This window comes from Myodes glareolus, chromosome 10 (genome assembly GCF_982192425.1).
Source record: "Myodes glareolus chromosome 10, mMyoGla1.1, whole genome shotgun sequence".
NCBI classification, from domain to species: domain Eukaryota; kingdom Metazoa; phylum Chordata; class Mammalia; order Rodentia; family Cricetidae; genus Myodes; species Myodes glareolus.
The window spans coordinates 20306102-20333505 of record NC_142035.1 but is presented as its reverse complement, the minus strand read 5'-3'; the positions used below and the strand labels follow the sequence as shown (position 1 = coordinate 20333505).

The 27404-nt window shown below is 47.6% G+C and overlaps 1 protein-coding gene and 1 long non-coding RNA gene across 5 annotated transcripts in view; one reads left to right on the top strand and one right to left on the bottom strand.

Annotated features, from left to right (window-relative positions):
• The window catches only part of Dhx35 (DEAH-box helicase 35), a 66275-nt gene extending 43297 nt beyond the window's left edge, over positions 1 to 22978 (top strand). Inside the window, exons 12-22 of one of the 3 annotated variants that reach the window (XM_048440923.3) lie at positions 1619 to 1829; positions 3974 to 4098; positions 5972 to 6026; positions 8778 to 8873; positions 10573 to 10667; positions 11477 to 11554; positions 12601 to 12730; positions 15528 to 15609; positions 16536 to 16607; positions 18818 to 18929; positions 21896 to 22978. In XM_048440923.3, the coding sequence (XP_048296880.1) occupies positions 1619 to 1829; positions 3974 to 4098; positions 5972 to 6026; positions 8778 to 8873; positions 10573 to 10667; positions 11477 to 11554; positions 12601 to 12730; positions 15528 to 15609; positions 16536 to 16607; positions 18818 to 18929; positions 21896 to 21940 (1101 nt within the window). In that variant the 3' untranslated portion in view covers positions 21941 to 22978. Of the gene's footprint in view, positions 1 to 1618; positions 1830 to 3973; positions 4099 to 5971; positions 6027 to 8777; positions 8874 to 10572; positions 10668 to 11476; positions 11555 to 12600; positions 12731 to 15527; positions 15610 to 16517; positions 16608 to 18817; positions 18930 to 21895 lie in introns of all 3 variants that reach the window. The other 2 variants (XM_048440922.3, XR_015739024.1) reach the window with 2 other exon arrangements.
• Positions 14587 to 18812, bottom strand: LOC146892770 (uncharacterized). Of its 2 annotated transcripts, none has more exons than XR_015739025.1 (2): positions 18691 to 18812; positions 14587 to 16060 (listed from the first exon to the last, which is right to left on the bottom strand). It is a non-coding gene; the product is annotated as an uncharacterized LOC146892770 (long non-coding RNA). The 2 variants fall into 2 exon arrangements; XR_015004274.2 differs by lacking the exon at positions 18691 to 18812 and adding an exon at positions 16489 to 16628.
• Positions 22979 to 27404: the final 4426 nt, after the last annotated feature.

The window sequence follows — 27404 nt, the reverse complement described above, 5'->3', positions numbered from 1 at the left end:
AGTTCATAGTAGGTAGTTTGCTGTGAGGTTTCTAACGCTGCCCAGAGAAGTTTCGGCCACTCTGGTGGTGATTACCAGAGCAGCTTACTTCTTGGAGCTTTTCTTTGTCTGCCTAATACTTTTCTCAACACATTATTACCTTAGCTTCAGAGACTGTCATGGTGGATTGTGGTCAGTCAGGACAAGATAAAGTTACTAGTAGTGGTTCCTAATCCAGTTTGCCTTTAGAAACAAGTTGAAATCAGTTAAATATTTAGCCCTGAAATTAGGTTGAGGATGGGTGTGGTAGCAAGAAACATTGGATGGGAGGAACCAGGAGCCTGATTTCTGCACCTCCTTCTTTCTCCTTCCCTAGATGTGGGGGTCATGGCAGGTGGCTCAGAGTGAAGTGGTGAGGGACAGTGTGGGTCTAAGGACCCACTCCTAGCTTCAGCGTTTTGGCATGGAACAGTCTGAACCTGCCCAGTCATGCACAAACTGCACTCTGCCAGTCTACAGGCTGGGGTTTCACCCTTGACTTAGTTTATGCCTTGCCCTAAGTTATTTCGCTTCAGATCTCAGATTTCCTAGCTGTAAAACATGTAATTAAACATTTTTATTATATTTATTTATGTGGTATGGGGACAGGGCACATATGTGTCATATGCACATGTGTACGTCAAAATATACTTATGGGAGCCATTTCTTTTACTATGTCGGTTCCAGGGATTGAACTCAGGTCCTCAGGTTTGACAATAGGTACCCTTACCCCCTGCACCATCTTCCTTGCCTCAGCAATAGCTTATACTATAAGGTATACAGTAGTTTATGCCATAAGTATAAGCTTATACTATAGAATTGGTTAGTATAAAATTGTATCCTCTTTTATATAAAAGTAGGAATATTTTCATATCTCCCTCCTGTGGCACTTCTCTCTGGTCCCTATAGGGTTGGCCAGTTCTGTTAGTAGGTCTCAGCTCACGTTCATCTTTCTGGGATGTTTTCTCTGGACAGCAATGTGAAGGTATTTACTATGTAGCATATAATGGTACAGCATATACTATTACCGGGCTGTACTTTCTTCCCAGTACCTGCTGCTTTCTGATTTTAACTGCATGACAGAGGTGCTTCTGCTGTAGACGCACTGGAGCTTGAACTCTGGAGAGCAGGGCTTTCTCTCCTCCATCGTATATTCCTAGCACCTTAATCGGTGCTTGGTCAAATGCGGAGCCTTAGAGATAGTTACATGAACAAGTAGATGATGTTTCTATACAGTAGGTGTGAAAGCCCAAGGTTGTGTGCCGTGAGGCTTTGTGCATGGCTGTTTGGTTGCATAAGAGAGAAAACAGACATTAAGAACTTACCATGTGCTCAGTGTTAGGTTCTAATCTCTTTATGTTTGGATCTTCTCCCCTCCACAACCGTGGGGGAGGCGGTGGCCTCACTGTGTAGATGAGGAAGGAGAACTTGGGAGCTTGAGGGAGTTGTGTATGGTTATAGAACTGGAACATTTCTACCTGGTGTCGTGATTCTTTAACTCCTCCCTCACAGCATAGTGTTTGAAATATCAAAATATCTTAGGGTTTCTAAGTTTATTTAAACTGGAAAGAACCAACCAGCTTTCTTTCTCTTTTGGTAGGTGATTGTGGCCACCAACGTGGCAGAAACTTCCATCACAATCAGTGGCATTGTGTTTGTGATTGACTGTGGCTTTATGAAGCTCCGAGCCTACAACCCCAGGACAGCTATTGAATGCTTGGTGGTGGTACCAGTGTCTCAGGCATCAGCCAACCAGAGGGCAGGACGTGGTGGGCGCAACCGCTCCGGAAAGTGTTACCGTCTCTATACAGGTGTGGATGGTGTTTCTTATCAACTTTGGATTTTCTTATAGCCTGGGCTTTGGAGCACAGGGCAGATATTTGTCCCTCATGGCAGAACTTACCATAAAATCCAGCTTCCCGGCATCTCCACCGCTTCTTTTTGAGGCTGGCTCATTGACCCCGCACCTGCCTACCTCCTCTGTTCTGACCCGGTGTTGGGCCCCTGTCAGAACCCAGCACAGGCTTTGTACTTCAAGCGCTGTCTTCCCCACTTCTCCTCTGTTTAATGTACTGTGCTCCTACCCCGAGACTCCTGAATCCAGTGGCGCCTCACATCAGATCCCCGTTTGTCTTTGCTGAGTTGCTCTGAGAGTCATTCACAGACAACAGATCATTGGCTCACTCTCATCATGAGCCGTGCTAGGTTCTGAGGCACAGAGTGGAATCCTGGTAGACAGGCCTGCCTAGCCCTTAAGCAGCTTTCCTTTCAGCCCGCCGACACTGGGAAGCACAGGTACCGTGATGCTCCAGAACTGCTGGTCTCTATGTCTCTTTCCTTGGGAGTGGTGCTGAGACCCCACCCCACGCCTTGCCTCTGCACACACCTTTCAAGTGTCCAGATGGAATTTTCAGGTCATTAATTCTTTCCTCTGTCTAGTATCCACCTACAGTTTGCTTAAGAATCCGAGGGCTAAGGACTGCCATGTATTTCTTTTCCTGAGACCATCACCCTTATACAGTCGTTGATGTATAGCTGCCCCCCCCCCTTTTCTTCTGTGGGGTATGGAACTGAGGACCTCACTACTCTTGAGCCTCACACCTAGGCCTCCTTTATTTCAGCATGTCATCAGGGCCTGGGGACCTAGGGCTCAGTAAGCCATGGACTGGGCTACATTGTGGGTGGTATAGTGGTAGAGGCAGAGTCAGGAAAAGATCACCATGCCCTGGTGTGATAAGTGGCTGTAGAGGAAAGGGAGCCACTAAAGCTGAGAGGGTGCATTCTCCCCTGTGGGGAGCTGGGGAGCAGGGAGTATTTCACAGCCCAGGCAGTGTTTGAGCCTGGTCTTATTGGCAGCCCAGGCTGTCCAGGTGGAGCGGTGGGGCCCTGGAGACTGGTTTCAGAACACCAGGGAGAGGAAATGGGACGACTGAGTCCATTCATCATTTACGCGATTTCTCTTAGGCTCTAAGGTTTAGTGGTGCTGGGTATACGTGTGCGTGGACATGAGACATGCAGAGAAACCTTTAATTCTTTGAGGAATTGCAGAGTTATGGCTATTAGGAATTGTGTATTTAACTTTTAAAGGAACTCAAGTTGTTTTATTTATGTATTTTTGAGGCAGGGTCTCTGTGTAACCCAGGCTGGCCTCAGACTCAGTGATCTCCCTACCTTTGCCTCACAAGTGTTGGGATTTAAAGATTAAATGCTGTACCACCATTCCCAACAACTAAAGTTATTACTTTTTGTTCTATATAATTTTTTTGCCTGCATGTGTGTCTGTGCACCACATGTGTGCCTGGTATCTGAGGAGGTCAGAAGAGGGGCGTTGCATGTCCTAGAATTGGAATTGCAGATGATTCTGACCTGCCACATGGGTGCTGGGGAGCTGAACCTGAGTCCTCTGCAAATGTCGTCAGTGCTCATTACCACTGAGCCATCCCCCCAGCTGCAACTCAAACAATGTTTAAAGTTGAAATGGCTACAAGCATCTCATGTGTCAAAGAAATCATGTGCTAGGACATGGACTAAAGCTGGACGGGTGGATTTGGGTGAAAGGTCACTGAATCCTCCCTGGCTGTCCTGGAACTCACTCTGTAGACCAGGCTGGCCCGAACTCAGAGATCCTTGTGCCTCTGCCTCCTGAGTGCTGGGATTAAAGGTATGTGGCACCACTGCCCAGCCAAGTAACATGCTTTTTAAAGGGGTATATTTTCAAATATAAATATATAAGTATACACACACACATATATATAAAGAGATATATTCAATTTTTTTTGCAATATGTTTTTTAATAGAACGACCCTTCCTAGACGTAAAAACAACTTTGTGCCTTAGTGTTGTGCATCTGGCCCCAGAACCACAAGGCTCTTACTCGAGGCAGAGGAGGAAGACTGCTGGCATATGGGGGCATCTGAGTGTCACCTTTGATCCATTTCTGATTTCCTGTTCTTAGAGGATGCCTTTGACCAGCTACCTCAGTCCACCGTTCCTGAGATGCAGCGCAGCAATTTGGCCCCTGTCATCCTGCAGCTGAAAGCCCTAGGGATCGACAATGTCCTCAGGTTCCACTTCATGTCTGTAAGTCCTGCTTCTGTCTGAGGAGCTCGTGAGGCTATGGTCTGAAGACACTGACTGGCCTCGCCGTCTTCTTTCTTCCCCACTTAGCTAAAACACCACGTGCCACCTGGTCCTGTGCGGGGTGTGGGGCAAACCTGGCGGCCAGGAGAGCTAGAGAAATCCAGAGTTCCTCTTCCTCTGTTGCTCCTGTCCTTTCCTCTGGGGGAGAGACAAGTCAGTGACAGTCACAGGGCAGCTTGACTAGTGCTCAGGGAGACAATGGAAGGGGCCTCCAGCCCCGTTCCTTCTGTGTGAGCTATCACCAGGCCCAGAGGCTGTGAATGGGCCTGGCTGCAGAGTACCAAGGCTGAGGGAGCTCAAGGCTTTGGGAGAGACTCTGGCTCATGGTATCTCTGGTGATTTCCTCAGGAAGGTATCGGAGTGGAATTGTTGGCTTTCTGTGGACTCCTGATGCTTGGCTGCCTGGCTCGCTAGGGTCTCAGCAGCATGTCTGCCTGACTGGGTGCTCCCATTTCACCACTGTTCTCTCCTGGTGCACAGTTGTAGTGGTGGCCGCGTGGGAAGGTGTTATATCCATCCTTCTTGTTGTTTCTCTTGTGGGAGATTTTTTTAAACTTTATTGGTCACTTTATTTTTTAGTCCTTTTTTTAATTTTTAAAACAATCTTATTTTACATGCCAATCTTAGTTCCCTCTTCCTCCCATCTTCCCACTCCCCTCACCTTATTGGTCACTGTATATTTCGTACAATTTTTGAAGCTTATTTATCTGTTATGTTTGTTAGTAATTTCCATGAGTATTTGTCAACTACTGACTTATAGAAGAACTGACTTCTTTGTAGAGTGTGACAGTGGTGGAGTATTGTGTAGTGATCCCAGGAATTACCCTGGAGCTTCTGTGAGGGTAAGAGTCCAGAGAACGCAGAACAAGGCCGTGTGCACACAGGCCCACAGTAGCAGCAGTGGCAGCTGAGGGAAGCTTGGTTCACCAACTGCATGACTTGCACAGTGATTGCAGTGATTCCTTGGCTCCCCTGGATATAACCAGGCAGGTGTAGGTTCCCACCGTAAAGGTGATTTGGTCGGTCACTAGATCTTGACTAGGCTTGACTTTGTTCTCTGGTGAACAACAACTAAAAGGCCTCACTTTAGCTTCTGACCCTGCGTCAAGTGCTGCGAAGCCTTGCTCAGATGTCCTTTTTTTCATTGTTACTTTCCTCATCTGTGAAATTGAGTTAAATCACTCCAATGCTTAAAGTGCATTTGTTGCTCTGCAGATTCAAAGGAGAGGCAGTGCAGTCTGGAATGGTACTGATCTTGTTAATTGGATTACTAGGAACCGAGTCCCTAGAAGGGACCACTGATGCCTGGCACCAAGAAGTGCTCAGCGAGGATTTTAGAGGGAAGGAGAGAGGTGGCAGAGGTATTAGGAGGAAATCGGTGTTGAAGGGCACAGTGTGAGATGAGCCTTGTTGCACTCTGCAGCGTCAGCATTCTCTGCATTTTCAGCAATTTGAACATGTTACTAACTCACCATTGGCGAGGCCTGGGCAATAGAAGTTAGTACTCCCCCTGTGCTACAGGATTTGCAGCTCCCAGTGTATGAGAAGGCTGAGGGGAGCTTAGGGTAGTGATGGGGTGGTTTAAAGTAGGGACTGTCTCCACTGATGGAGTGGGGATGAGGGAGGGCAGCTTGAAAAGATGAAGTCGTGAAGAACTAAGGATGCTACAAAGGTGGGAGGCACATTTTAAGGTACCAGCAGCATGGAGACTGGGCGGATAGGGCATGATAGAGAGAGAGTGAGCCAGAGTGATCACATTTTTCAGTTCCTTGTCAAAGAGACTAATCTAGGAGGACTTTGATGTGTTTTGCAGCCTCCGCCAGCACAATCGATGGTTCAAGCCCTGGAGTTACTCTATGCTCTCGGAGGTATGCCTATTTCTCATGTGTTCTCTTATATGATAATAGGTATGTTGTTGGTTCTTTTTTTGTGGGGGGGCACCAACGAGCTCTGGAATAATCACGCAGAGGCTGATTCTGTTATGAATGCCCAATCTTAGCTCTTTCCAAGGTTATCCATTGGGTTGTAGCAAGTATCAGTATAACATTTACTTTTGCTGCTAAATATTATTCCAGTGTATGGAATGGTGATTTTTTTTCTATTTATTAGCTGGTGGGTATTGTGAGGTTTTTTGGGTTTTTTTGGTTTTTTTTTTTTTTTTTTTGGTTTGTATAAATAGTTGCTGCCATGAACATCAGCATATGAGTTTTTGATGGACCCCCCTCCATCACTTTCTCTATACTGTTGCCAACACTTGTTACTGTCTGCCTTTTGAATCACAGCTGACCTAGTGGATTTGAAATGGTATCTGGTAGTTTTGATTCGCTTGTCTCTGATGACTTACAATATTGAGAACCTTCCTGCTTGTTTGTAAGTTTGCAAGACTAGTGTCTCTAGTCCCTCTGAGTCTATGTGAATTTCCTTCCAGGACTCCTTTCAGCTACCAGAAATCTAAGAATGCTTAAGTCTCATGTAGAATGATGTAGCCTCTGCACATGTCTCACACATCTCCCCGTGTACTGTAAACTATCTCTAGGCTGCTTATGTCTACCACGATGTACATGCCTGTCAGTGGTTATTCTACTGTGTTGTTTAAGGGGCCATGACAGTAGAAAAGTCTGTGTGATTGTTCAGACAGCTGTTTTTCTCAACTATTTCCACGGTAGTTGGTTGAATCTGAGGGCATGGAATCTGTGGACATGGAGATTTACCATATAGTGCTCAGCAAAGTGTCAGTTCAGCTTGCTTGCTGGCGTGCTTGTTTGTGGCTTTTTTTTTTTTTTTGTTCCTGAGTTGGAGTTCTTTACATGTTCTGATTATAGCTCCCCTATGTCGTTGTAAATACTTGCTCCGTTTTCTTGGCGGCGTCCTGTGTAACTCAGTTTGACGGTGTCGCTCTGCTTTCCTCAGCTTTTCTTTTGTCACTTGTGCTTTTGTTCTCACGTCCAAGGATGTCCTGCTGGGGGGCGGGGTCCTAGCTCAGTTGTAGACTATGTGCTGGTGTGTGGGAGACCTTGAGGCATCAGCTAGTGTTCCAGGCACCAGCCAGACAACCAAGGGACAGTGCCGTTGCTGACCCTCCTTGCATTTTACTTCTAAGTTTTATTTGGAGTTTTAGCTCTTGTCTGTGATCTGTTCTGGTTAGTGTGTGTGTGTGTGTGTGTGTGTGTGTGTGTGTGTGTGTGTGTGTATATGATGTGGTAGGGGTCCATTTTCATTTATTATATTTACTTCTTTCTCCGTGAAAGAAGAATAGTCAGTTGTGACTTTAAAAGCAATCCACTGATATGGAAGGGCTTCAGCTTGGGCCACAAACATTAGCCCAGAGTATATGTCTTGTTAGGTTTTTGTCCCCAGGTCTCAGTGTGGTGCGGGAGAATTGTCTGTATTCTGTCAATCATATTTTAATAAAACGCTGATTGGCCAGGCAGGCAGTATAGGCAGGAAAGCCAGACAGGAAGTAGAAGTGGAGTAAAAAGACTGGGAGTATTCTGGGACACAGGAAGCCCTCAGCTATTCCTGCATAGAACACCGAAGAGGCAACATGTAAGCTGTCACACTGAGAAAGGTACTGAGCCCATGTGGCTAACATAGATAAGGATAATGGGGTAATATATGTTATAAGAGTTAACAAGAAGCCTGACCTAATGGGCCAATCAGTTTATAACCTTATGGAGTCCTGTGTGTGATTTTTCTTTGTTGCTTGCCAGCTGTTGGGGTACTTGGAGGGATGGAAACCCCAACAAGCTGGCCCCCTCATACAACATCAGTGTATAACAGGGGCTGTGTGTACTCAGGAGCAGGGAATGCTGATTATATGTCGTTTGTCCTCCTCAAGAGTTGTTCTGAAAGTACAATAGCGGGCAGACTCTGTCCTCACCAATGTAAACACTTTGGAGAGTGTTGGGGAAGTCCCAGTTTCAGAAAAGACAATTCTGTTGAAACAGAAAGGACATAGCTTCTCTTTTGAAGCTTTTGGAGCAGTTATTTTGATGGCTAAAATGGCCACCTGTGTCTTGGAATCCTGTGTCTTATACTGGGGATTGGTAGAGAGGCCTGAGGGGAAGGTGGTGGGGCTGGGTAGGAGTGGAGGATGGAGGAGTCTCTGGTTCAGTCCGGGGAGGGTCAGGGCCAGCTAGTCTTGAGACTGCTCCTGTGGTGTGAGCGGAGCAGGATTTTGAGGCACTGCCTTGGGATATTTGTGGCACATCAGGTCTTAGCTATGGACTAAGATCCAGAAGGCGAGAGAGCGGGTCCCATGTCATGGGGGCTGTGGAGAGTAGTGAGGGGGCAGTGGCTGCTGGAGGAGGGCAGAGGCCATTTGTACTCCCAGCTGTCAGTTCTCTCAGAGAGTGGTTTCTGTGGACCATCTTGTGGGATGGAGAGAGGGGACACGAGGAAGTGCAGGCTGCTGCCTGTAATGAAGTCCTTGAATCGAGTTCGTTAGAAGCAGCAACTTTTAAAAAAAGCTGGGCGTTGAGCTCAGTGTGACTCTTCTCTTTTGATGTAACGGTGCTGTGTCAGGCTGGGTCAGCGGCAGTGAGTCATCTTTCATTCTCACAGCGCTGTTCCTCTTCCAGCACAGTGGTCCCTGCCTTCTGACTCTGTTCTTCTGACAGGCCTGGACAAAGACTGTCGTCTAACAGAGCCGCTCGGCATGAGAATCGCGGAGTTCCCTCTGAACCCCATGTTTGCCAAGATGCTGTTGGAATCAGGTGGGTGGAGCCTGACAGCTCCTTTTGGCTTTATTTTGATTTCCAGAGAACTCGTTTCCTGAATTCGGTGCATCGAAGGAAGAGGGACCAATTATGGTTTTAAAAGTGACAACAGCAATAAAGTATTTATTTTTTACTAATGATGAAGCATGGGCTTATAAGACACAGTGTAATGTTTGGTGCTTGCATAGTGGAGAGCTTGTGTCCAGGTAACTAGCCCATCATTACATTATGGAGTTCTTGTAGCAATTCGAACTGTACATCATAATGTGGTTACCATAGATCACTGCAGCCCGCTCCTCCAGCCTGCAGCTGTCGCCTTTCCGCAACATCTCCAGTCTTGATCACTGCTCACCCTCGCACCAGCCTCTCGCGGCTCCTTCTGCTCTGTTCCCATAGTAACTGAAGTGTACAGTGTTCACTTGGCCTGACAGATTCCACTGCCTTCCGCATTGTCCTGGATGACAGAATTTACTTTTTTAATATTGTGTAGTAAGTGTATCATGTTGTCTTCATCCTGCAGTGGACACCAGAGTGTGTTTCTCCTTCCACATACCAATTTCAGTTCTTTTGGGTATATGCAGAAGCAGACTTGCTGGATCATGTGACCATTCTGTTTTAGATTTCTGAGGAACATCCTTGTATTTTCCAAAATACTGTGCCAACTTCAGTTGTCTGCGAAATGATTACACTCTGTGCCACAGTGACTGCGTGACTTATGTGCTAAAGCAGCATACCAAGTTAGTTCCGGTTTCTCTGCAGATTTTTGTGATGTGAGTTAGGGCAAAGTTTGTTTCTTTAGTTACAAACATCTTGAGCAGTATAGGAGCTGTCTACCCCCTCCCCAACGGTCCTGTTTGTATTTTATGCCTTTGTTATATCAGGTGACAGTTTATGAGGGCATGTTTCAAAGGTAGCGTGGTAGAAGTTAGCTGTGAGAGTCTCACTTTCCCTGAGAAACGGATTCCAAGTGCAGCAAGGGCAAACTCCATTATGTTTCAGGCAGGGAGCAGTGAAGACCCAGACAGGAGTGCACTTTGTTCTGTGTAGTGTCCTGGTTGATGAGCTGCTGCGGAATCTGTTCTCAGGATGCCATCTCCATTGCCTTGTGCCATAGGCTTGTGCCCAGAGCAGAGGAGGACTTGGGAGAGGCAGGCCATTCCACAGCTGGGCCAGGAGTGGAAGGACACTAGGACCAACACAGCCCTACACACTCTTCCCTTTCCCTCTATGCTTTAACCTGGACTCCAGCCGTCCACATAGAGGGCAGGGAGCAGGCATGCCACTGAACTACCCTTGGTGACAGGCCAGTGTGGCCTCACCCTGGCTGGCATCAAGAGCCCCTCAGCCTTAGTGTTGCAGGGAAGAATCCTCAGTTGGCACACATGGAACCATTCATGGCATGGTTAGTACTTACATGCTAGGGAATTGAAAGAAAAAACTATAAGATATGATCTTATTTTACATTTTACAGCCCAGTAGAAGGAAAACATTGGGAAATGCCCTGCACTCCTTATTGCTATGTTGTCCATTTGTAGACACATCTTTGTGTTCTGGGTGACTTCGGCTGTTGTCAGGAGGTCCTGAGCATCGCTGCCATGTTTGCAAACACACCTTGTGTGTTCTGGGTAACTTCAGCTGTTGTCAGGAGGTCCTGAGCATTGCCACCATGTTTGCAAACACGCCTTTTGTGTTCTAGGGAACTTCGGCTGTTCTCAGGAGGTCCTGAGCATCGCCGCCATGATGCAGATCCAGAATGTCTTTGTGTTCCCCTCAAACCAGAAGTCTCAGGCAGTAAGTCCAGCTTCTCCCAAGCTCCTTTCACTGTTCTCTTGTGCATTTTTGTCAAATCTCACCTAGAAAGTACTGCAGACGGTTGTATAAAGATCCTAGATTGCAACTGAGTGAGTATGCTGTGTATAATGGGAAGATTTCACAAGCATGATTATACTCTTCCTGTATACTGTGGAGGCAGAGTCTGTCACTCACACCCAAGTGGTTTTGTCTGTTGTCTGTTTAGTTAACCTTTTGAAACCCTGCCTCTCATGCAGGTGACTTAAAAAAAGTAAAAATCCTTTGTCTAACATGGCAGTGCGCCCCTTTTTGCAGCCCTTCCCTGCCCTGCCATGTTTCCTACCTCTGGTACATTACAGATTCTGCTTTTTTTTAAAAAAATTTTTATTTATATTTTTAGTGTAATGTCTTTCTTCCACCACTGTTTGTTCATTATTATATTCAGATGCTTAGAACAGTACTTGGTTGACAGTGGTACTTTGTGGGGAAGGAAGGAAGGAGGCAGGGAGACATTTTGATTATGTGGCATTTGGTTCAAGGATAAAGTTCTGAAGTAAATGATTTGTGTCTTTGCCATATGTATTGTATCTGCTGCCTCTCAACCCCAGGAAACAAGTGGCATTATTCAGGATCTTTGCCACAGAAAGAAGAACTCAAGGATGGGATCTAAAGGGAACCAAAGAGGAGGTAGTGAACAGTGTATGGTTGTAGGACATGGGGTGTCTGTCAGCCCTTCTCGAGTATACCATGTCCACCAGTGCAGGAGGCTCGTGGAAGTCAACTTCTAAATGGAACTTTATCCTTTACAGACGCGAGTGCACCGAAAATTTGCTGTGGAGGAGGGTGATCATCTCACCATGCTCAATGTGTACGAAGCATTTATCAAAGTAAGCATGGCCACACTGGAGGATCCTACACACACACACACACACACACACACACACACACACACACACACACACACACCCCTTGACCTCCCAGTGTTCCACGTGCACTGTAACAGGAAAGAAGGACAACATGTGATTGGGAAGTTCTTCCAGAACGGACCGAGAAGCACGGTTGTATGGATTGAATCTTGAAAGGCATCCCAGAGAGCATGTTGACTGAGCCTTGCTTAGATCCACCTATCCTCTTCCCTATTAGCTAATTCTCCTTCTGAGTACTCTGTGGAACTGAGAGCAAGTAATAGAACTTAAAATTCCCACTTGAAAGCTAAACAACGATACAAAGCTTTAAAATATAAAGGAAAAGGAATAATAGTTTATATTTTTAGTAATTTAGTGTAATTTAAAAAGAGAAATACCAGAGTTTTGTTTTTACCAGAGATCTGAGAATGATTGCTCAGTAGGTGAGTTTAAGTTAGCTAAAGTTCACGATCCAGCTTTACCACAGAAGAGTGCATCTGTAGATCGGCATTGGACCATTCTCTGGTTGTCTTCTGAAAAAAAAAAATCCTGTGTAAATTACATTTAAAAATGTTATCATGTTAAAAATGTACTTGAGAGCTTTCTTCCTTGGCTAAAAGTCAAATTTTGGAGCTCTGTTCCCTCTGCTGAAACTCAACACGATGTAACGATGTAACGGTCTGACTCAAGAGTACAGAAATTAGGCACCATGGTGGAAAAGTCCCCTCGAGGGCAGATAAGGATTTGCAAATGGTTTCTGCATGTGCCGTGTTGCTTCCCATAGCTAACAGACTTACCAAGAGCCATGGGGAGCGGAGCTGACCTCCTTCAGATTGACTTGTGCTTGTCTGTCGTTCTCCTTGGCTTGCTAGTGTGAAGAGTGGGGCTGGGGGGCAGCAGGCAGCATGTTTGGTTGTTACCCTCTGCTTTAGAGATGGGGTCGGGCAAGTGGGGAAGAGAAAGTAACCTGTTGACAGTATTGCGCCAGCCGAGCTGTCTGACCTGGTGACCGTCTCCTCTGCATGCAGCACAACAAGAGCTCCCAGTGGTGTCAGGAACATTTCCTGAACTACAAGGGTCTCGTCAGAGCTGCCACTGTGCGAGAACAGTTGAAAAAGCTCCTCGTCAAGTTCCAGGTGCCCAAGCTGTCCAGTGAAGGTGGGTATGGCTTGTCCCTGCCTGTGGCTCTCCCTCTCTGCTCCATACAGTTAGATTCTCCAGTTCTCATGCTGGGCCAGCTTTACACCCTGAGCTTCCTACACCCACTCAGTGGTAATGTAAGGCTGGGCGTCCTTATGGAGAGATCCATTTTTTATTCCTGTTGGCTGTTACTCCCTCCCCCAAATTGCTAAGCTTGTGAAAATGCTTAAGGATTATTGACTTCCACGTCATTGCACATATAATCAATATAATGATGGTTGTTGCAAAAATTTACATTTTTTGACAGTGTCTCATATAGCATGTGCTGACCTCAGCCTTAGTACAGCTGAGAATGACCTTGAACTTCTGATCCTCCTGCCTCCATTTGTGCTAGGATTGTGTGTGTGTGTGTGTGTGTGTGTGTGTGTGTGTGTGTGTGTGTGTCTGTGTGTTGGGAGGGCACATGAGTTGAACCTTTACTGGGTTTTGAACTCAGGTATTAAGGCTGTCTGTAAGGGCCTTTGCCCGCTAAGCCATCTTAACATCCCCCAAATGTTAACTTTTGAATGAATGAAATTCATAGGTATTACATGAAAACTGCATATTATTCTCACATGCAAAACTTATTAAAGTTTAGCTTAGGCATTCACCAAGGGTAAGGTTATACCAGATGTCCTGGCTAGTAACAGTGACTGAGGTGGCCATTTGTGGCATCCACTGTAGGTTGCACCATGTCAGGGTCTCTGCATTCTCTCTCTTTGTCTCCCACTGTATGGTGTGCAATTGATGGTGTCTTTAGTTTACAGAGGAACCAGGAGGGCCTGGGAGGAGCCACATGACCTTCAGGATTGCATGGCTTGTAGCCCGCCAAGCCAAAGGCCTAGCATCCAACTTCTAAGTGACACACTGAGTTCATTTGGCAGTTTTGAAGCCTGCTGAGCAACAAGTGCCTCTGACATTTCCCGAGTATGCTGAGTGTGCTGTGTGTCAGTTCACATCATGCTGTTTGCACTCTGGGAGACGTGCATGCTAGGCTGGGCAGCAGTCTGAGTGTCTTATGTGTTAACTTACATCGTGCTCTCAGCGCCCTGGGAGACTTTATCCCATGTGTAGAAGGAAAACAATGCGGCCAGTAGGCTAAGGGAAACCTGTTAGAGCTAGGACCCAGGAAGTGCTGTTTGCTTTTCTACTAATAAAAAGTGATTATTTTTTTTTCACTTTTCATTTTTTCAACAACAACTTGGTTCACTGAGAGCCCAGCGCAGTGAAGAGAGGTATCATGGGACACATGGACTGTCATGTTAGGCTCTAGGGCCTTGTAGAAGTGACAGTGTAGACATTTTAGTAACAGTGGGTGGCAGTGTCAGAAGCAGAAATAAGTGGAGGGAAGGAGAAATCCGCCAGAGCTTGTCCAGGGTGCCATGCAGAAACAGGACACTTGTAAGGGTTCCCAGCTGGAGAAAATCTACCCAGGGTCCTATCGCCTGGCAGATAAATGACAGCCTCACCTCTGCGTCTGTCTTCACTTGTCACCCTACTGCCCAGGGGGTGGGGTATGTTGAATTAAAATTCTCCCTAATAAGAGGAGTGGGGTGCTGAGGCATGATTTTATGAAGCTGGATTTCGAGGGTCCCAAACCATTATTGCATGCATTTCTACCCTCTCTGAAACAACCCATGAGAACAAAACATGTTGTGTATGGGGATTCTGACCAATTGGAGAAAGGGGCTGCATCTGAATGGGCGGTGGACAGAATGCAGGCTTGAGGTTTAGCATCTCTGCTGGGAACAGTCACGACAGTCAGACAGGACAAGCAATTGTATGTAATTACAACGCATCTAGGAGTTAGAGAGCAGTAAAATGTATTCCAATGGTTATGCAATTAAAAACAAAGTTTATTATAAAATGACTTTCTTGAGCCTGTTGGATAGGTAAACAAATGATCAGAATATAAAACTCACCAAGAAGAAATAAAAACACACAAGTAGTAATTTAATTTCTAAAAAATAAAAGAATGTAGTGTAGCCTTCCCTTCCCCTGCCAAAACCAGCTGTAAAAAATTCAGTAAAATGATTTTTGAGAGCCCTGTAAGGCTCCCACCTGTAGCAACCTGTTTGCCCATGTACTGTACTTCATCAGAGCTAAGATAAGTATCCATCGTTATTTTATTTATTACTAAGAGTGACTGCCACTGTAATTGTGTCTTGACTTAAGTGAGTTAAAATGGCTTAGAATTGATGAAATAGAGTGTATCTTCAGCCATTAAAACATGATTATCCCCTGCATGGCAATTTAGAATTCGTCTCATGGCTATGAGCTAGTGCATGGAGATGCTTTATTCATGAAAGATGTGTTTGCTGTAGCAATAGAAATGTCAATTAAAAAGGAACAGAATGTTTGGAAGTGGTGGAGAATTGCAAACTAGCAGGCAGCTGGAGATAGGGCGGTGTGCTTTCGCAGTTTGTGTCTTAGGGGAGAAAAGCGGTTTCCACAATGCTCTGAGCTCACTGACCAGTCTGTGGAGCTGCTGTCTTGGGTTCAGGTCTCTGTGCCTGGGCTTGGTTGGAGAGCCCTAGTTATGGGGATAGTCCTGCCTTGTTCTTACAGTTACTTGGGGAGGATGCGTCCTAAGACGCTGAGTGGTTGTCAGACATGGGAGCACAGGGCCGAGTGTGCTCAGAGATGGTTTCAGGTGGCTGGAGCAGCCGGGGAGGGGCTGGGCCCAGATTCTGTGTGTTATAGCCCAGGCCTCAGCATATGGTATGCGGTGCCAGGGTGCTGGGTCTCACCAGCCTTCTGTTGCTGCCTTGTGCAGGTGATCCAGATCCCGTCCTGAAGTGCATCGTGTCGGGCTTCTTTGCGAATGCTGCGCGGTTTCACTCCTCTGGAGCATATAGGTACGAGACCACAGTTCATGGTGCGGGAGAACAGAAAGCTGTGCCGAGGTCAGAGTCGGGCAGCTTCTAATTGACATCAGGTCTCCTAAAACCGAGCGAGGCTGACTGTCAAGCTTCCAGCAGACTGTCTTTGCTCTCTGGGAGAGTCCTAATGCCAGTGCAGCTATAGATGGTGACATGTGTTTAGGATGGCAGTGACATATCTACATTTCAGTATGGAAGGAACCATTAACAGTGTAGTCTAGAGAAGACTCTTTCCCCAGTGGGCTGTTCGTTGTGTCCCCAGTTCTGTAGGACACAGCCAGGCATGTGGACGGCATTTTGTCTTTGGAGCCTTCAGTTGTTTCTTCACTGGGTCCGGTGCCTCCTGCCGTAGCCTGTGTTTCTCTGTGCGGTAGGAAGTCTGTGGATCCTCAGTTTCCGTAGGGAAGGGATTGTTTTGAGAGGGGATCTGCAGACGATAGACACAATCATAAATGTGGATAACATTCTCTTCCTGTGTGGTTCGTTCTGAGTGTCCACAGTGCGCCCCCTCCCCTGCTGGGCTCGCTGGGCAAGCACTGTGCTGCTGAGCTAACCTCACACCTTTATATTTTAGAAGGAGAAGGGTCTTGCTAAGTTGTCCAGGTTGCTCCCACCCACATCCTTCTGACTCAGTACTGCAGACAGCTGGGATTCCAGCTGTTAGTACCACTGTGCTCCACCGTGCCCAGCTCTCTCCTTGCCTGATTTATTCTTGGTTCCTAGGTGGTAGTGTTGGTGGAGGTGTGTCTAGGTAGCGTCTCGTCTGTGTGAAGTGCAGTCTACATGCCCCTGGGGATTAATATGAACACACTTGTAGAAAAGGGCTTGCATATGTAAAGTGTTCCAGATTCTTACAGTAAGTGCATGCCGTGTGCCTCACACAGGACTCTCGTGTCTCGTAGGACGATCCGCGATGATCACGAGCTGCACATCCACCCCGCCTCAGTCCTCTATGCGGAGAAGCCACCCCGCTGGTAAGCCCCTCCTCCTGCTGAACTTGACCCTGCATGTTCTCTGGGTGGGCTGGCAGTACAGGCGCTGTATTCCCTGTGCTGACTTTGGTGTGCTGGGTTGCCAGGATTTCTGCTTTATCAGGGAACCCCTAAAGGTAGACAGCACTCCAGTTACTACTCAGCTACCTTACACTGTACTCAATAGAATATTCTTTTAAAAAAAACTCAAGCAAACTGCAGTGCATCTCCTCAGTCATTCTCCCAGCAGGCGCTCACTTTGACCCACTGACTAAGGGCTCCCTGTTTGAGGTACAGCATGTAGAGGGGACTCGGATCCCAGCTAGACTTTGTTTGTTTGTTTGTTTTTCAAGGCAGGGTTTCTCTGTAGCTTTGGGGTCTGTCCTGGAACTAGCTCTTGTAGACCAGGCTGACCTCAAACTCACAAAGCTCCACCTGCCTCTGCCTCCCGAGTGCTGGGATTAAAGGTGTGTGCCGCCACCACCGACCCCCAGCTATACTGTTAACAGGCAAACAGATTGAATTCCTGTAGGAGAATCCAAGTGGCTGTATGCAGTGCTGGAGTCAGTGCCTGGAAGCCAGGCTCCGTGGAGAAGTTAATAATCTTTGCTCTGGACCTGGTGACTGGCATTTTTGGCAGGAAAGGACTCACGACAGTTAACCTAGAAAATAGGGTAGCAGAGCTGTGGCAGCATGAAGGAAGCACGTGTTTTTGGGGAATGAGCAGTGAGCTGACAGAGGGTGACCGAAAGGTGATTCCAGTCTGCAGTCCTGGCTGGGAGGACAGAGGCAAGTGCAGCAATGAGAGACAGTATGGATATTTTTATAGTGTTTGACAAGCCACATTTATGTCTTCCCAGATCAATGCTAATTTGGGCTTGCATTTTTTGTTTATTTCCTATCTATAATTTACTTATACTATATTTCACAAAAATATGGATTGACAAAGGATTAGAAATTTTAAAGACAGTAACGCTTTGCCCTTTACTAGTTGAAGGAACTCGGTCCTAGGGAAGACAGGAACAAGTGGTGTGGCGAGAAGTTGGAAAGTGGCAGTGATAGGGATGGAGCCGGGGACACTGGTGCCAGGCACCTTGTGCCCTGCACTCCTGGCAGCAGCACTGCCTGGACCCATGTTGGAAATGCAGGTTCTTGGCTCCACCCAGCCTTCCCGAATCAGAACCTGGGGCGGTGCCCACTGTTTAAGTCCTGGCAGTGTTTCTGATGAGTTTTTAAATTGACCAAAGAATTAGGCCATGCTCTTACCAGTGCAGGTCTAGAAGCTTCTTAGGTGGCGTGTGACCCTAGTGCTGGGTTTATAGCTGTCTCCCTGCTCCCTTGAGTATATAAAAGTCCAGGAGGGAACCCAGTCTTCAGTGCGTCCTGTTCCTCTCCCCATTCATTCCCCCCTTTCCCTCCTTTCTCCCTGCCATCTCCTCTTCTCTCCCTGCTCTCCCTTCCCTCTCTTCCCTCCCTTCCTGTGTTGGGGGTGGACCCCCCAGGCTTTGAACATAGTAAGTAAATTACATTCCTAGCCCTGCCCCTTCTTCCCCTCCCCTGCTTTCCATCCACTAAGATTCATTTACCAGTGTTTAAGAGACAAACTCCATGTGGCATTAGTATTTATAGGTTTGTAGTTCTTAAGAATGCCCTGAGTTAATTCTTCCCATAGTTCAGAAACAAGTATTTACTCTGTGAACTCCTGAAGTCCGGCGCTTAGCAAACATGTTCCTTGCTCTTTGACTATGTTTCCTTGTCCCTAGATAAGTCTTTTTCCTCTTAAGACATAATTTATGACAGTTAAAGATGGGTTTTGACAGAGGTGTAACCTGCATGCAAAATTGCATTTAAAATATTTTTTTGTCACTTTGGAAGGTTCTTTTGTGTGTCTTTATGGTCATTTTCTAGTCTCTTTCGGAACAATCAAGACTTTGAGTCAATTTCTGTACTTTCTAAGTAAGTCTTTAAGTTCTGTTGAGAGCTCTGCAGATGCAGACCACGATCTGGCAAGGTCCTTGTGGCTAGCTGGAGAGCCCTGGAAATCATGCAGGATGTAGAGTTGCGTCTGTGGAACACAGTGACTTACCACTCCGTCGGGAGGCTGAGTGAGCTGCTGCAGTGCCTGTGTGTAGAGCCACACCCAGACAGCGTGCACCTGCTATGCTGAGGGCGAGGTGACGTCAGCATGTGTTTCCATCCATTCTTTGTTTCAGGGTTATCTACAATGAAGTTATACAGACCTCCAAGTATTACATGCGAGACGTGACTGCCATAGAATCTGCTTGGCTGCTGGAGCTGGCTCCACACTTTTACCAACAAGGAACGGTAGGGCTGGAGGGACCTGGCCCCAGGCAAACAGCAGCCTCTTCATAGTGTTGTCTGTGTGTGTTTCCATCTCAGTACCCTAGATCATTCCCAGCCACCCCCACTGACACACACACACACATACACACACACACACGCACGCACGCACACACTCACACACACAGTACACAGGTGAGACCTTTACTACTTGCACTTTGGAAAACAAATTTATGATTTCTTCATTTTTGCAAAAATGGTCCATTAATTGACCCCCAAGTCCATGCATCCTTCTAATATAACTTAATTGAAAGATGGTTGATCATGTTTGGGAGACTGGCGGGTATACTGGGTCCACAGGCTTTCTGGCTGGGTGACACCCACAGACTGTACAGTCTGCACTGTGCTCTAATTGTGTGGTAAGTTAGTTAGTGTAATTATTAGTGTGACTGTGTGTGCATGTGTGAATGTGTGTGTGTTGCTGGAATTTTATTTCTTTGAGGCCTTTTACACCCTGGACTCCTCTGCATGGCTGATCTTGAATTAGTATCACAATGCTTAGCAATAATGTAAGAAACTTACACCAGGATCTTGCTTTGTTACCAAGTATCCTTTGTGCTCTTGATGGTCAGTAATTTATTTCTGCACATGTTTATACTTGGTAAAATGTTATGATTACTTTTAAGCAGTTAGTTGTATCTTCACCAGATTGACTAGCAGAGCATCTCTATTTCCTGCTGTCACTGTGGGATCCCTGCCTGAGGAACTTCCTTCCGTGCGTCTTCAGCACTGTCTTGTTGTGGAATACCCTCTTGTTTATTTGCAAGTGTATTGCTTTGTTTTTATTTTTGAAGGATAGTTTTTTCTCTGTGTAATTCTACCATGAATGAATTTTATTTTGTTTTTCATCTTAACCCTTTAAAGAGTTTCGTTGCCATGTGTAGTGTCTCTGAGAGGCCAGCGACCATCCTCGGGCCTCCCTGTGTATGCAGAGGGTCTTGTTTCACCCCTTTGCCTGCCCTTGGTGACCCTTTTGAGGTGCCACAGACCTGCTCCTTTGTCCACGTGCTTTGCTCTTGGAGAGTGATCCCTCCCCTGTGAAGCTGAGGAAGTTGCCCTCTGAACCCTTGCATCATTTAATTCTTAGGTCAAAGAGCAAAACATGGCTCAAACCATTACAGTTCTTCACATGTCCTGACACAGGTATTTCATCTGGGAACCAGACGGACTGTGGGTGCACGGCGTGTCTCGGTTCTGTTGGGTTGAACAGAAGTTACCTGGAGTAGAAGAAAGCCTCTTCCATCTAATCGACTGGAAACAGCAGCCTTCAGGGGCCAAAGACATAGTTAGAAAGGCAGGCTGGGTGCGGAGAGTGGGCGTGCTGTGGAGGGCCTGTTCCAGTAGCAGGGTGCTGCCCTTCGGGAGGTAGCCCAGCACTGGAGAGAACCGGCCGACAAGCTGATATTTTTCCTTCTCAGCTCAAAGTTGGTTTCTTTAGGTCAGATCCACAAAGTTAAGGGGCAGATTGCTTCAGTGTGTTGAAGAATGACAAGGTTAGCATTCTGTGTTTATCTCTTCTCTCAGAATTTCTGCTTTCAGCCCTCACCTGTACCATGATGAGAGGGTTGGGGAGAGCCGGCCCTTTCGAAACCACCTACTATATGACATCTTCACTATATGGCAGGGCTCCCCAGAACCCCTTTGTGGCAGCTTGATATCTTTTCAGGTTTAGGTCCAAAGGTGGAGCCATTTCTTCAGGGACTCTCCAGGTTTCCAGGGGCTGCCGTGTGTAACATGAGGGCCAGCTCGTTGGGGTTTCTGTCCCGCCCAGTACCCCAACAAGCCAGCAAGTCCCAAGGAAAATCACACGGAGTCTACATCAGGTTATAAACTGATTGGCTCATTAGGTCAGGCTTCTTGTTAACTCTTATAACTTATATTAACCCATTATTCTCATCTATGTTAGCCATAATGGCTCAGTACCTTTTCCAGCGGGGGCAGCTTACAGCCGTGTAGGGCAGGTCTGATGCCTTGGACACAGCGCAGAGCCTCTGGGCTGTGTGCAGCCCTCAGTTGTCGGCGTGCTCTTCCTGGCACCTCTGGTGACTTTCCGTTATTTGTCTTTCAAAGTTGCTTTCTCTCTGTAGAGGCTCAAAGTCAGCTTTGTTTATACGCAGCGTTCCTTCCAGTAAAGATACCAGAAATGGCTCACAGGCTGGTGGTGTCATTGCCTCTGCCTGGATGAGGCCACACATGTCCAGAATTGGTTTAGGTTCATGTCTGGTGAGGAACAGAGAGGGAAGAATTCAGAGAAGCAGCAAGCCCACCGAGATCTGCTCCAGAGAGACCCTTGGGATCTGGGAGAGCATCTGGCCTCGCTGTTTGAGGACCTGTGCTCTCCTCTCAGGCACAAGTGTGTAGAAAGCCTGGAATCGGCCCATGTTCTTAGGCCTGGGGCCTGCTAGTCTGTCAGCTCATGTTGTTGTTGGTAGTGTGCTGTCTCTTCAGTGCTGGCAGTTCTCTGGGGTTCTGTGTGGTCATGTTGGATGTGCTAGGACATGGGCTTTGGACACTAGCAGTTGGGGGTGCAACATTCTCTTGGGAAGAGCTTCTGGGTGCTAGCCTGGCTTAGCTGAGGGTCTGTGCCTCATTGGCTTATGTCATTGACGGGATGTCAGCTCCCCTTCAGTTGGTAAGGAGAGATCCCCGATTAGAAGCTTATGTTCATCCATTCTGCCTCAGATACATAGTTGAGAAGTTGTAGGAATTTGGATTTGCCTTATAGTATGTTTTCTCCCTCAGCCCTCACTTGTGCCCATGGCGCTATAAGGAAGCTTCTTGTTATTTATAGCTGGCCACCTGCAGACTGCTTCCCAGGGGCACAGCATTCCTTGGGACCGAGTGGGCTAGGTGGAGGATCTGACTGGAGTCGGCTTGAGTCTGCTTTCTCAGTCTCACCATCTCCATTAATGTTTCCTCTTCTCTTGCAGCACCTGTCCCTGAAAGCCAAAAGGGCCAAGGTCCAGGACCAATGAGTGGAGCTCAGCACGTGGCTGCAGGGACCGCTTGACATCCTCCCTCCGTGTTTCCGGCACCAGCTCAGGTGGCACAGGCAGTCGCTCAGGTGTCGACTGCACCCTGCACATTAGCTCCCTCTTCCTGCTCCCCTCAGCATTTCTTATCCTCGCTGGGACCCAAGAGGAGTCTGAGCATGGCCAGGGTCCTGCTGCACTGCTCCTAGGCCAAGCAGGCATTGGCTCGGCTGTGCTCTGGCCTCCAGTCCTCCCTCTCGGCAGCCAACACGCTACTCCAGCAGGCACCATCTTGGTCCCGCTCTGTGGCAGGCAAGGAGGGGAGTGAGCTGCAGGAGGCTGAAGGCTGTGTAGACAGGCTTCTCGCTGCCTGTGTTGGCCTGCTGTCCCATGGTTGTTGACTGAAGCAGTCCACTGCTGCTATGTGCAGCAAGTACAGAAGGAAATGCGGGCATGGGGCCCCAAACCAATCCGCTTCTTCCTTTCCTCTGCCCATGTCACTGCTTATCTGCAGCGGGAGACTTAGTGCCTGATGGTGGGCCATGCAGGACTCACAGGCCCCGTCTCTGTTAGCAAGGGGGCTTAGCTTTCTCTCAGAACACGATGCCACATTCTGATGCCAGTGTCTGGGCTCCAGGAAACGTTCATCAGCCTCGACCCCACGGGACTCCTCTTTAGCAGGACTCCACTACAGTTTAGACGCCCTAAACTTGTGTAGCTCAGGAATATAACTCTTGTATATTTATCTTTGTTTGTTTGCTTGCATTTTTGCAAGAACACGGCAGCTCCCCCCAGGCACTGTTCATACTCGCCAGGGCTGCTTTGCTGTGACAGTGGTGGCACTCCAGCACACAGCAAGACAGACTTCTCCCCTACTGTCTCAGCGATATTTATTTTAAAAGCGTAGCTTAAAAGTTTATTTTTGTACTGGTTTTAGTTTGGACGTGCCACTTTGGCGCCAAACCTCTGTCATTTTTATTTCCATTTTATAAATGTGTAAATAGTGGTGCATTGTTAATCATAATAAATCTTTCTACCTGAGGGGACGTGTTTCTCCTGTCTGTGAGATGGTCCAGTTCATTATTCCAGGTGAGGCCTGGCAGTGGCTAAGATACCCGATGCTGTCATGTAGCAGCTGGGGTGGGGCGCACATCGACACAGAGGCCCATAGTACACGCTATGTGCCCGGATGCTCTCAGACCTTGTTAGAGCAAAGTGTGGAGCATTGTTTCAAGGAAGATCTGAAGAGGCTCTCACTCTTGTCAGCTGCGGGCTCCCTACTGTTTCATTAATGTTTTTTGTGGGGTATGTACAGGCAAACCATAGTATGCATGTGGTCACCTCTGGAAGCCAGAGGTTTCCTCAGGTAGCATTTCCCAGATACAGCCCACCTTATTTTTGAGACAAGGTCTGTCACTGGGGCCTGGAGTTCACCCTTTCGGTTGGGCTGGCTGCCAGTGAGCTCCAGGGTTTCCCCTCTGCCTCCTCAGGGTTAGGATTATAAGCATGCACCGCCACACCTAACTCTTTACATGGCTTCATGGAATCCCACTCAGGTCCTGTGCTTGTGTGCAAGCACCTAATCAATAGTGCCATCTCCCCAGCTGTAACATGAAGGGGCCTGCTTGTTGGGGTATCTGTCCCGCCTGGTACCCCACAGCTGGCAAGCCCCAAAGAAAATCACACAGAGGACTCCATAAGATTATAAACTGATTGGCCCATTAGGTCAGGCTACTTATTAGGTCTTATAACTTATGTTAGCCCATTATTTTTATCTATGTTAGCCACATGGCTCAGTACCTTTCTCAGTGTGGCAGCTCACATGTTGCTTCTTCAGTCATCCGGGCAGGACTGGGAGGAATCAGCTTCCTCTTTCCCAGAATTCTCCTGTTCTCATTGCATCACCTCTACTTCCTGTCTGGTTTTCCCGTCTATACTTCCTGCCTGGCCAATCAGTGTTTATTTAAAACATGATTGACAGATTACAGACAATTCTCCCGCACCATCCAGCTTCCTTCTGTTGTTTGTTTAAAGACGTTTTATCTCATGTGTTTTTATCTCATGTGTTTTCCCTGTGTGTGTATGTATCTGCACATGAGCATGTCTGGTGACCAGGTACAATGGAATGGATTGTGAGCTAGCTGCCACGTGGGTGCTGGAAACTGGACTTGGGTCCTCCGCGAGAGCAGCAAGTGTTCTTCTTCTTTTCTTTCTTTTTTATTTTAAAGGTTGTGTTGTAGTGGAAGGGAAAGGGGCTAGAGGAACCGTATCTTCAAATTTGAGGTCACAGATCTAAAATGGGAGGCTGTGCACTGCAGAGTGGAGCAGATGGGAGCTGCCAGCTTCTCTTGCTGCATCTGTCTTTGCACGTGTGGTCCGAGTACACAGTCATCTCTACCTCCCCATCCAGACAGCTGAGGGCTGCCCTCTGACCCTGTCTCCTGTGCTGCACTGCAGTATAGCCTTTCTGGGTAGAGGTGGACTCTCACCGTCCAGAAAATGTGCATGAGACTGTGGCCCAGGGCATCCTTCGTGCATTTCCATGTGTCCCACAGGTGATGTGCTGTGGATTGGAACCCAGGCTTTGGCCTGCTTTGTGGGTCAGTCCGCACATGTTGCTTGAGCCCTTGGACTGTGTACATGGTGTGGGTATGAGAGGGGAGATGCTTGTCAGCCAAAGGCTGGAGAGTTGACCAGGAGGGAGGTAGAATGATGTTGTTACTGGGTGGTGATTTATTTCTTTTATTATTATTATTATTTTATAATGTTCTTGGGGAAAAACAAATGCCAACAATCTTACATCAGCCAACCAATTAAAAACCAAAAAAAAAAAAAGTAAACAAAAACATGGTGAAATCCCAGAGCCCGGAAGCTGCAGGGTGTGGGCCGTGTGGACTGCGGGCCAGCTGGCATCAACACTGGGCCCTGCCACCCCTGGAATGTAGTCCCGGCGCTGAACAAATGGGTTTCATCAGTGTCTGTTTCTCGCCGGCAGAGTTTGTGCTACCTCATCTTGGGCCCATGCCCTTTCCACGGGTGAGATCAAACATTTCCCACTTTTCAGTGCCATAACTCGATTCTCCTCAGCTTCCTATCATGATGTGGATAACAGAACTCCGATGAACCTCCCGTTGAAGCTTCTTAGGTCATGGGAACTGGAAGGAAGCTAATCATATTTGACAGAGTAGCTGGGTTTTGCCTGACAGTTGGCCTGGGAAGGACTTGCCCCAGGTCCTCAGCCATTGCTTTCTCCAGTGAGTGGGGCTAACGTGGGGTGGATCATGGAGAGATCCCTGATGCTCCAGGGTGGTTTTGAACGTGTTGAGGCCAGCTTTGTCCTCGCCTGCTTACGTGGCTCCCAGTGCAGCAGGTCCTCTAAGCCTTCTGCTTCTGCAGATACACTCTGCTGCTTGCAGTGTCTTCTGCAGGGAGTAGGGGTGTGGGAGACTGGAGCAGTGCTCCATCCTGAGAGTCTCCACAGCCAGGTGAAGACCCAGTTCTGGTGAGGCCTGGTCTGGGATTGTAGAAGCGTGGATAAGGCAGAGAGAATTGAGTCTGGTGATAGGAATGCTAAGACCAAAGATGTGTAAAACAAGGGGTCTCTGAGGGCTGGAGAGTTGGCTCACTGGATAAGCTCCTGAGTTTAGAGTCCAGCACACATAAAAAGCTAGGCATGGCTGCACGTGTGCCTGTAACCCAGTGCTGTGTGGGGTGGAGGCAGGAGCATTGCTAGTGTGTACTGACTGACTTTACCTGTGTTCATACAGCTATACATGTGGGCACACCGTACACACACTTGTCCACAAACATGAATACAGACAAAGTAGGAGCTCCCCCACAACCTTTGCTCTTCTGGAAGTTCGATCAGCATTTCGGGACATAATCCTAGCCCAACTGGGCCTTCAGGTGTGTTTATCGGTGGCTCCTGCGGGTCACAGGATTGGTCTCAGTGGTCTGCTCATGAACTGCAGGGTAGCTTGACAGAGTTGCGTCTCCCGTGGACGAAGGAGCTGCCAGTGTTTACAGGAACAGGGATGCCTCGTTTCCTCGCTCTGCACCACCAGGGTGGAGTTAGTTTCCACCTGCAGTTGGAAAGCCAGCCACAGCAGCCGGGCTGGCACTACCCCCTTGGGTAGGAGTGAGCTCACGGGAAAAGTCCTGTCCGTGTTCATGGGTAAACAATGCTGGCACTAATGGGAGCTTGTGTGGTTTCTGTGGACCCAGCTTCTCCATATGTATTTCCAAAACAGGAGGCAGCAAAATAGATGGCAGCTTCAAGATGGAAACGATGCTTTCAACCTGTGTAGACGTACCCTGCCTTTTGTCTTGCTGGCTCCAAGTCCCAACTTTGATGAGGGATAAGTTACATGTAATGACCACTCATTCTGTTGGGTAGCCACTGGGTTTTGACATAGTGCACTGTCATTGGTCATAAGAATACCAGTATTGGCATTGGAACGTTCCCTGGTGATCCTCTATAGTCAGGGTACCCTGTTTCCAGTTTTGGTCCTGTGCATTTGGCTTTTTCTAGGATTTCCTAATAAATGGAATATTACTATTCCATGTCTAGGTTGGTTATCTTCATGGTCAACTTGACTAGATTGAGAGTCACTTAGGAGAGATGCCTTATGGCTTCGAGATCATTTCCAGAAGTGAGGACACACCCTGAATGAGGGTGGCACCATCCCAGGGTCTGGGGTTCCAGACTGAATGAAAAGGAAAAAGGGCGCTGAGTGCAAATGTTCCTCCCCCACCTTCTGTCAGGATGTGCCTCGTTCCCACTGGCATTCCTTCACCATGGGCTGTACCTACGTTGCTTTTGTTTGGTATTTTATCACAGCCAGGAGCATAGCAGTGTTTGGAAGTCCGAGGTGTAAGGCCCACCCAAGCAGTCACTTTGTGAACCGTGGTTCCACAGTTATCTTTGGATGGGATTTCTTTGTCAAGCGAGGATGACAGCTTGGGGTAAATTCTCCCCTTCGTTTGCACTGGTGCTGGATTGAGTTTCAGAAGCCCTGGCCCTGAGGTGGTTCAATAGGCAAGACTCCTGCTATCTCTAAGTCCAGCTGTTTCCTAGAAGACACCCCTGCCCCTCCTCCATCACCAATGTGAACTCCCTGGGTCCAGGATGTATGGGTCTCCTCCAAGGACTTTGAATGATGGAGGTAAAACATCCAGGAAAGCATCAATGCAACGATGGGCCATCTAAATGGACTGAAGCTAGAGCTAGCCAGGGCTGTGTCTAGGAGGGATTCTCAGGGGCCCAGAGTGGGGCCCCCTGGTCCTGGCGATTGGGACACCAGATCTTTTGTGGGGAGCACATTCAGGTGGGGCTGCTGGCCACACCAGGCAAGTGGTAGCTTCAGGACGGATCCTCTCCCGAACATACAGTACTCTAAGTCCCCAGGAACAAACCGGTATACCCTCAAACCTTATCTGGTGAGACACATGGATATTTAGCATACCA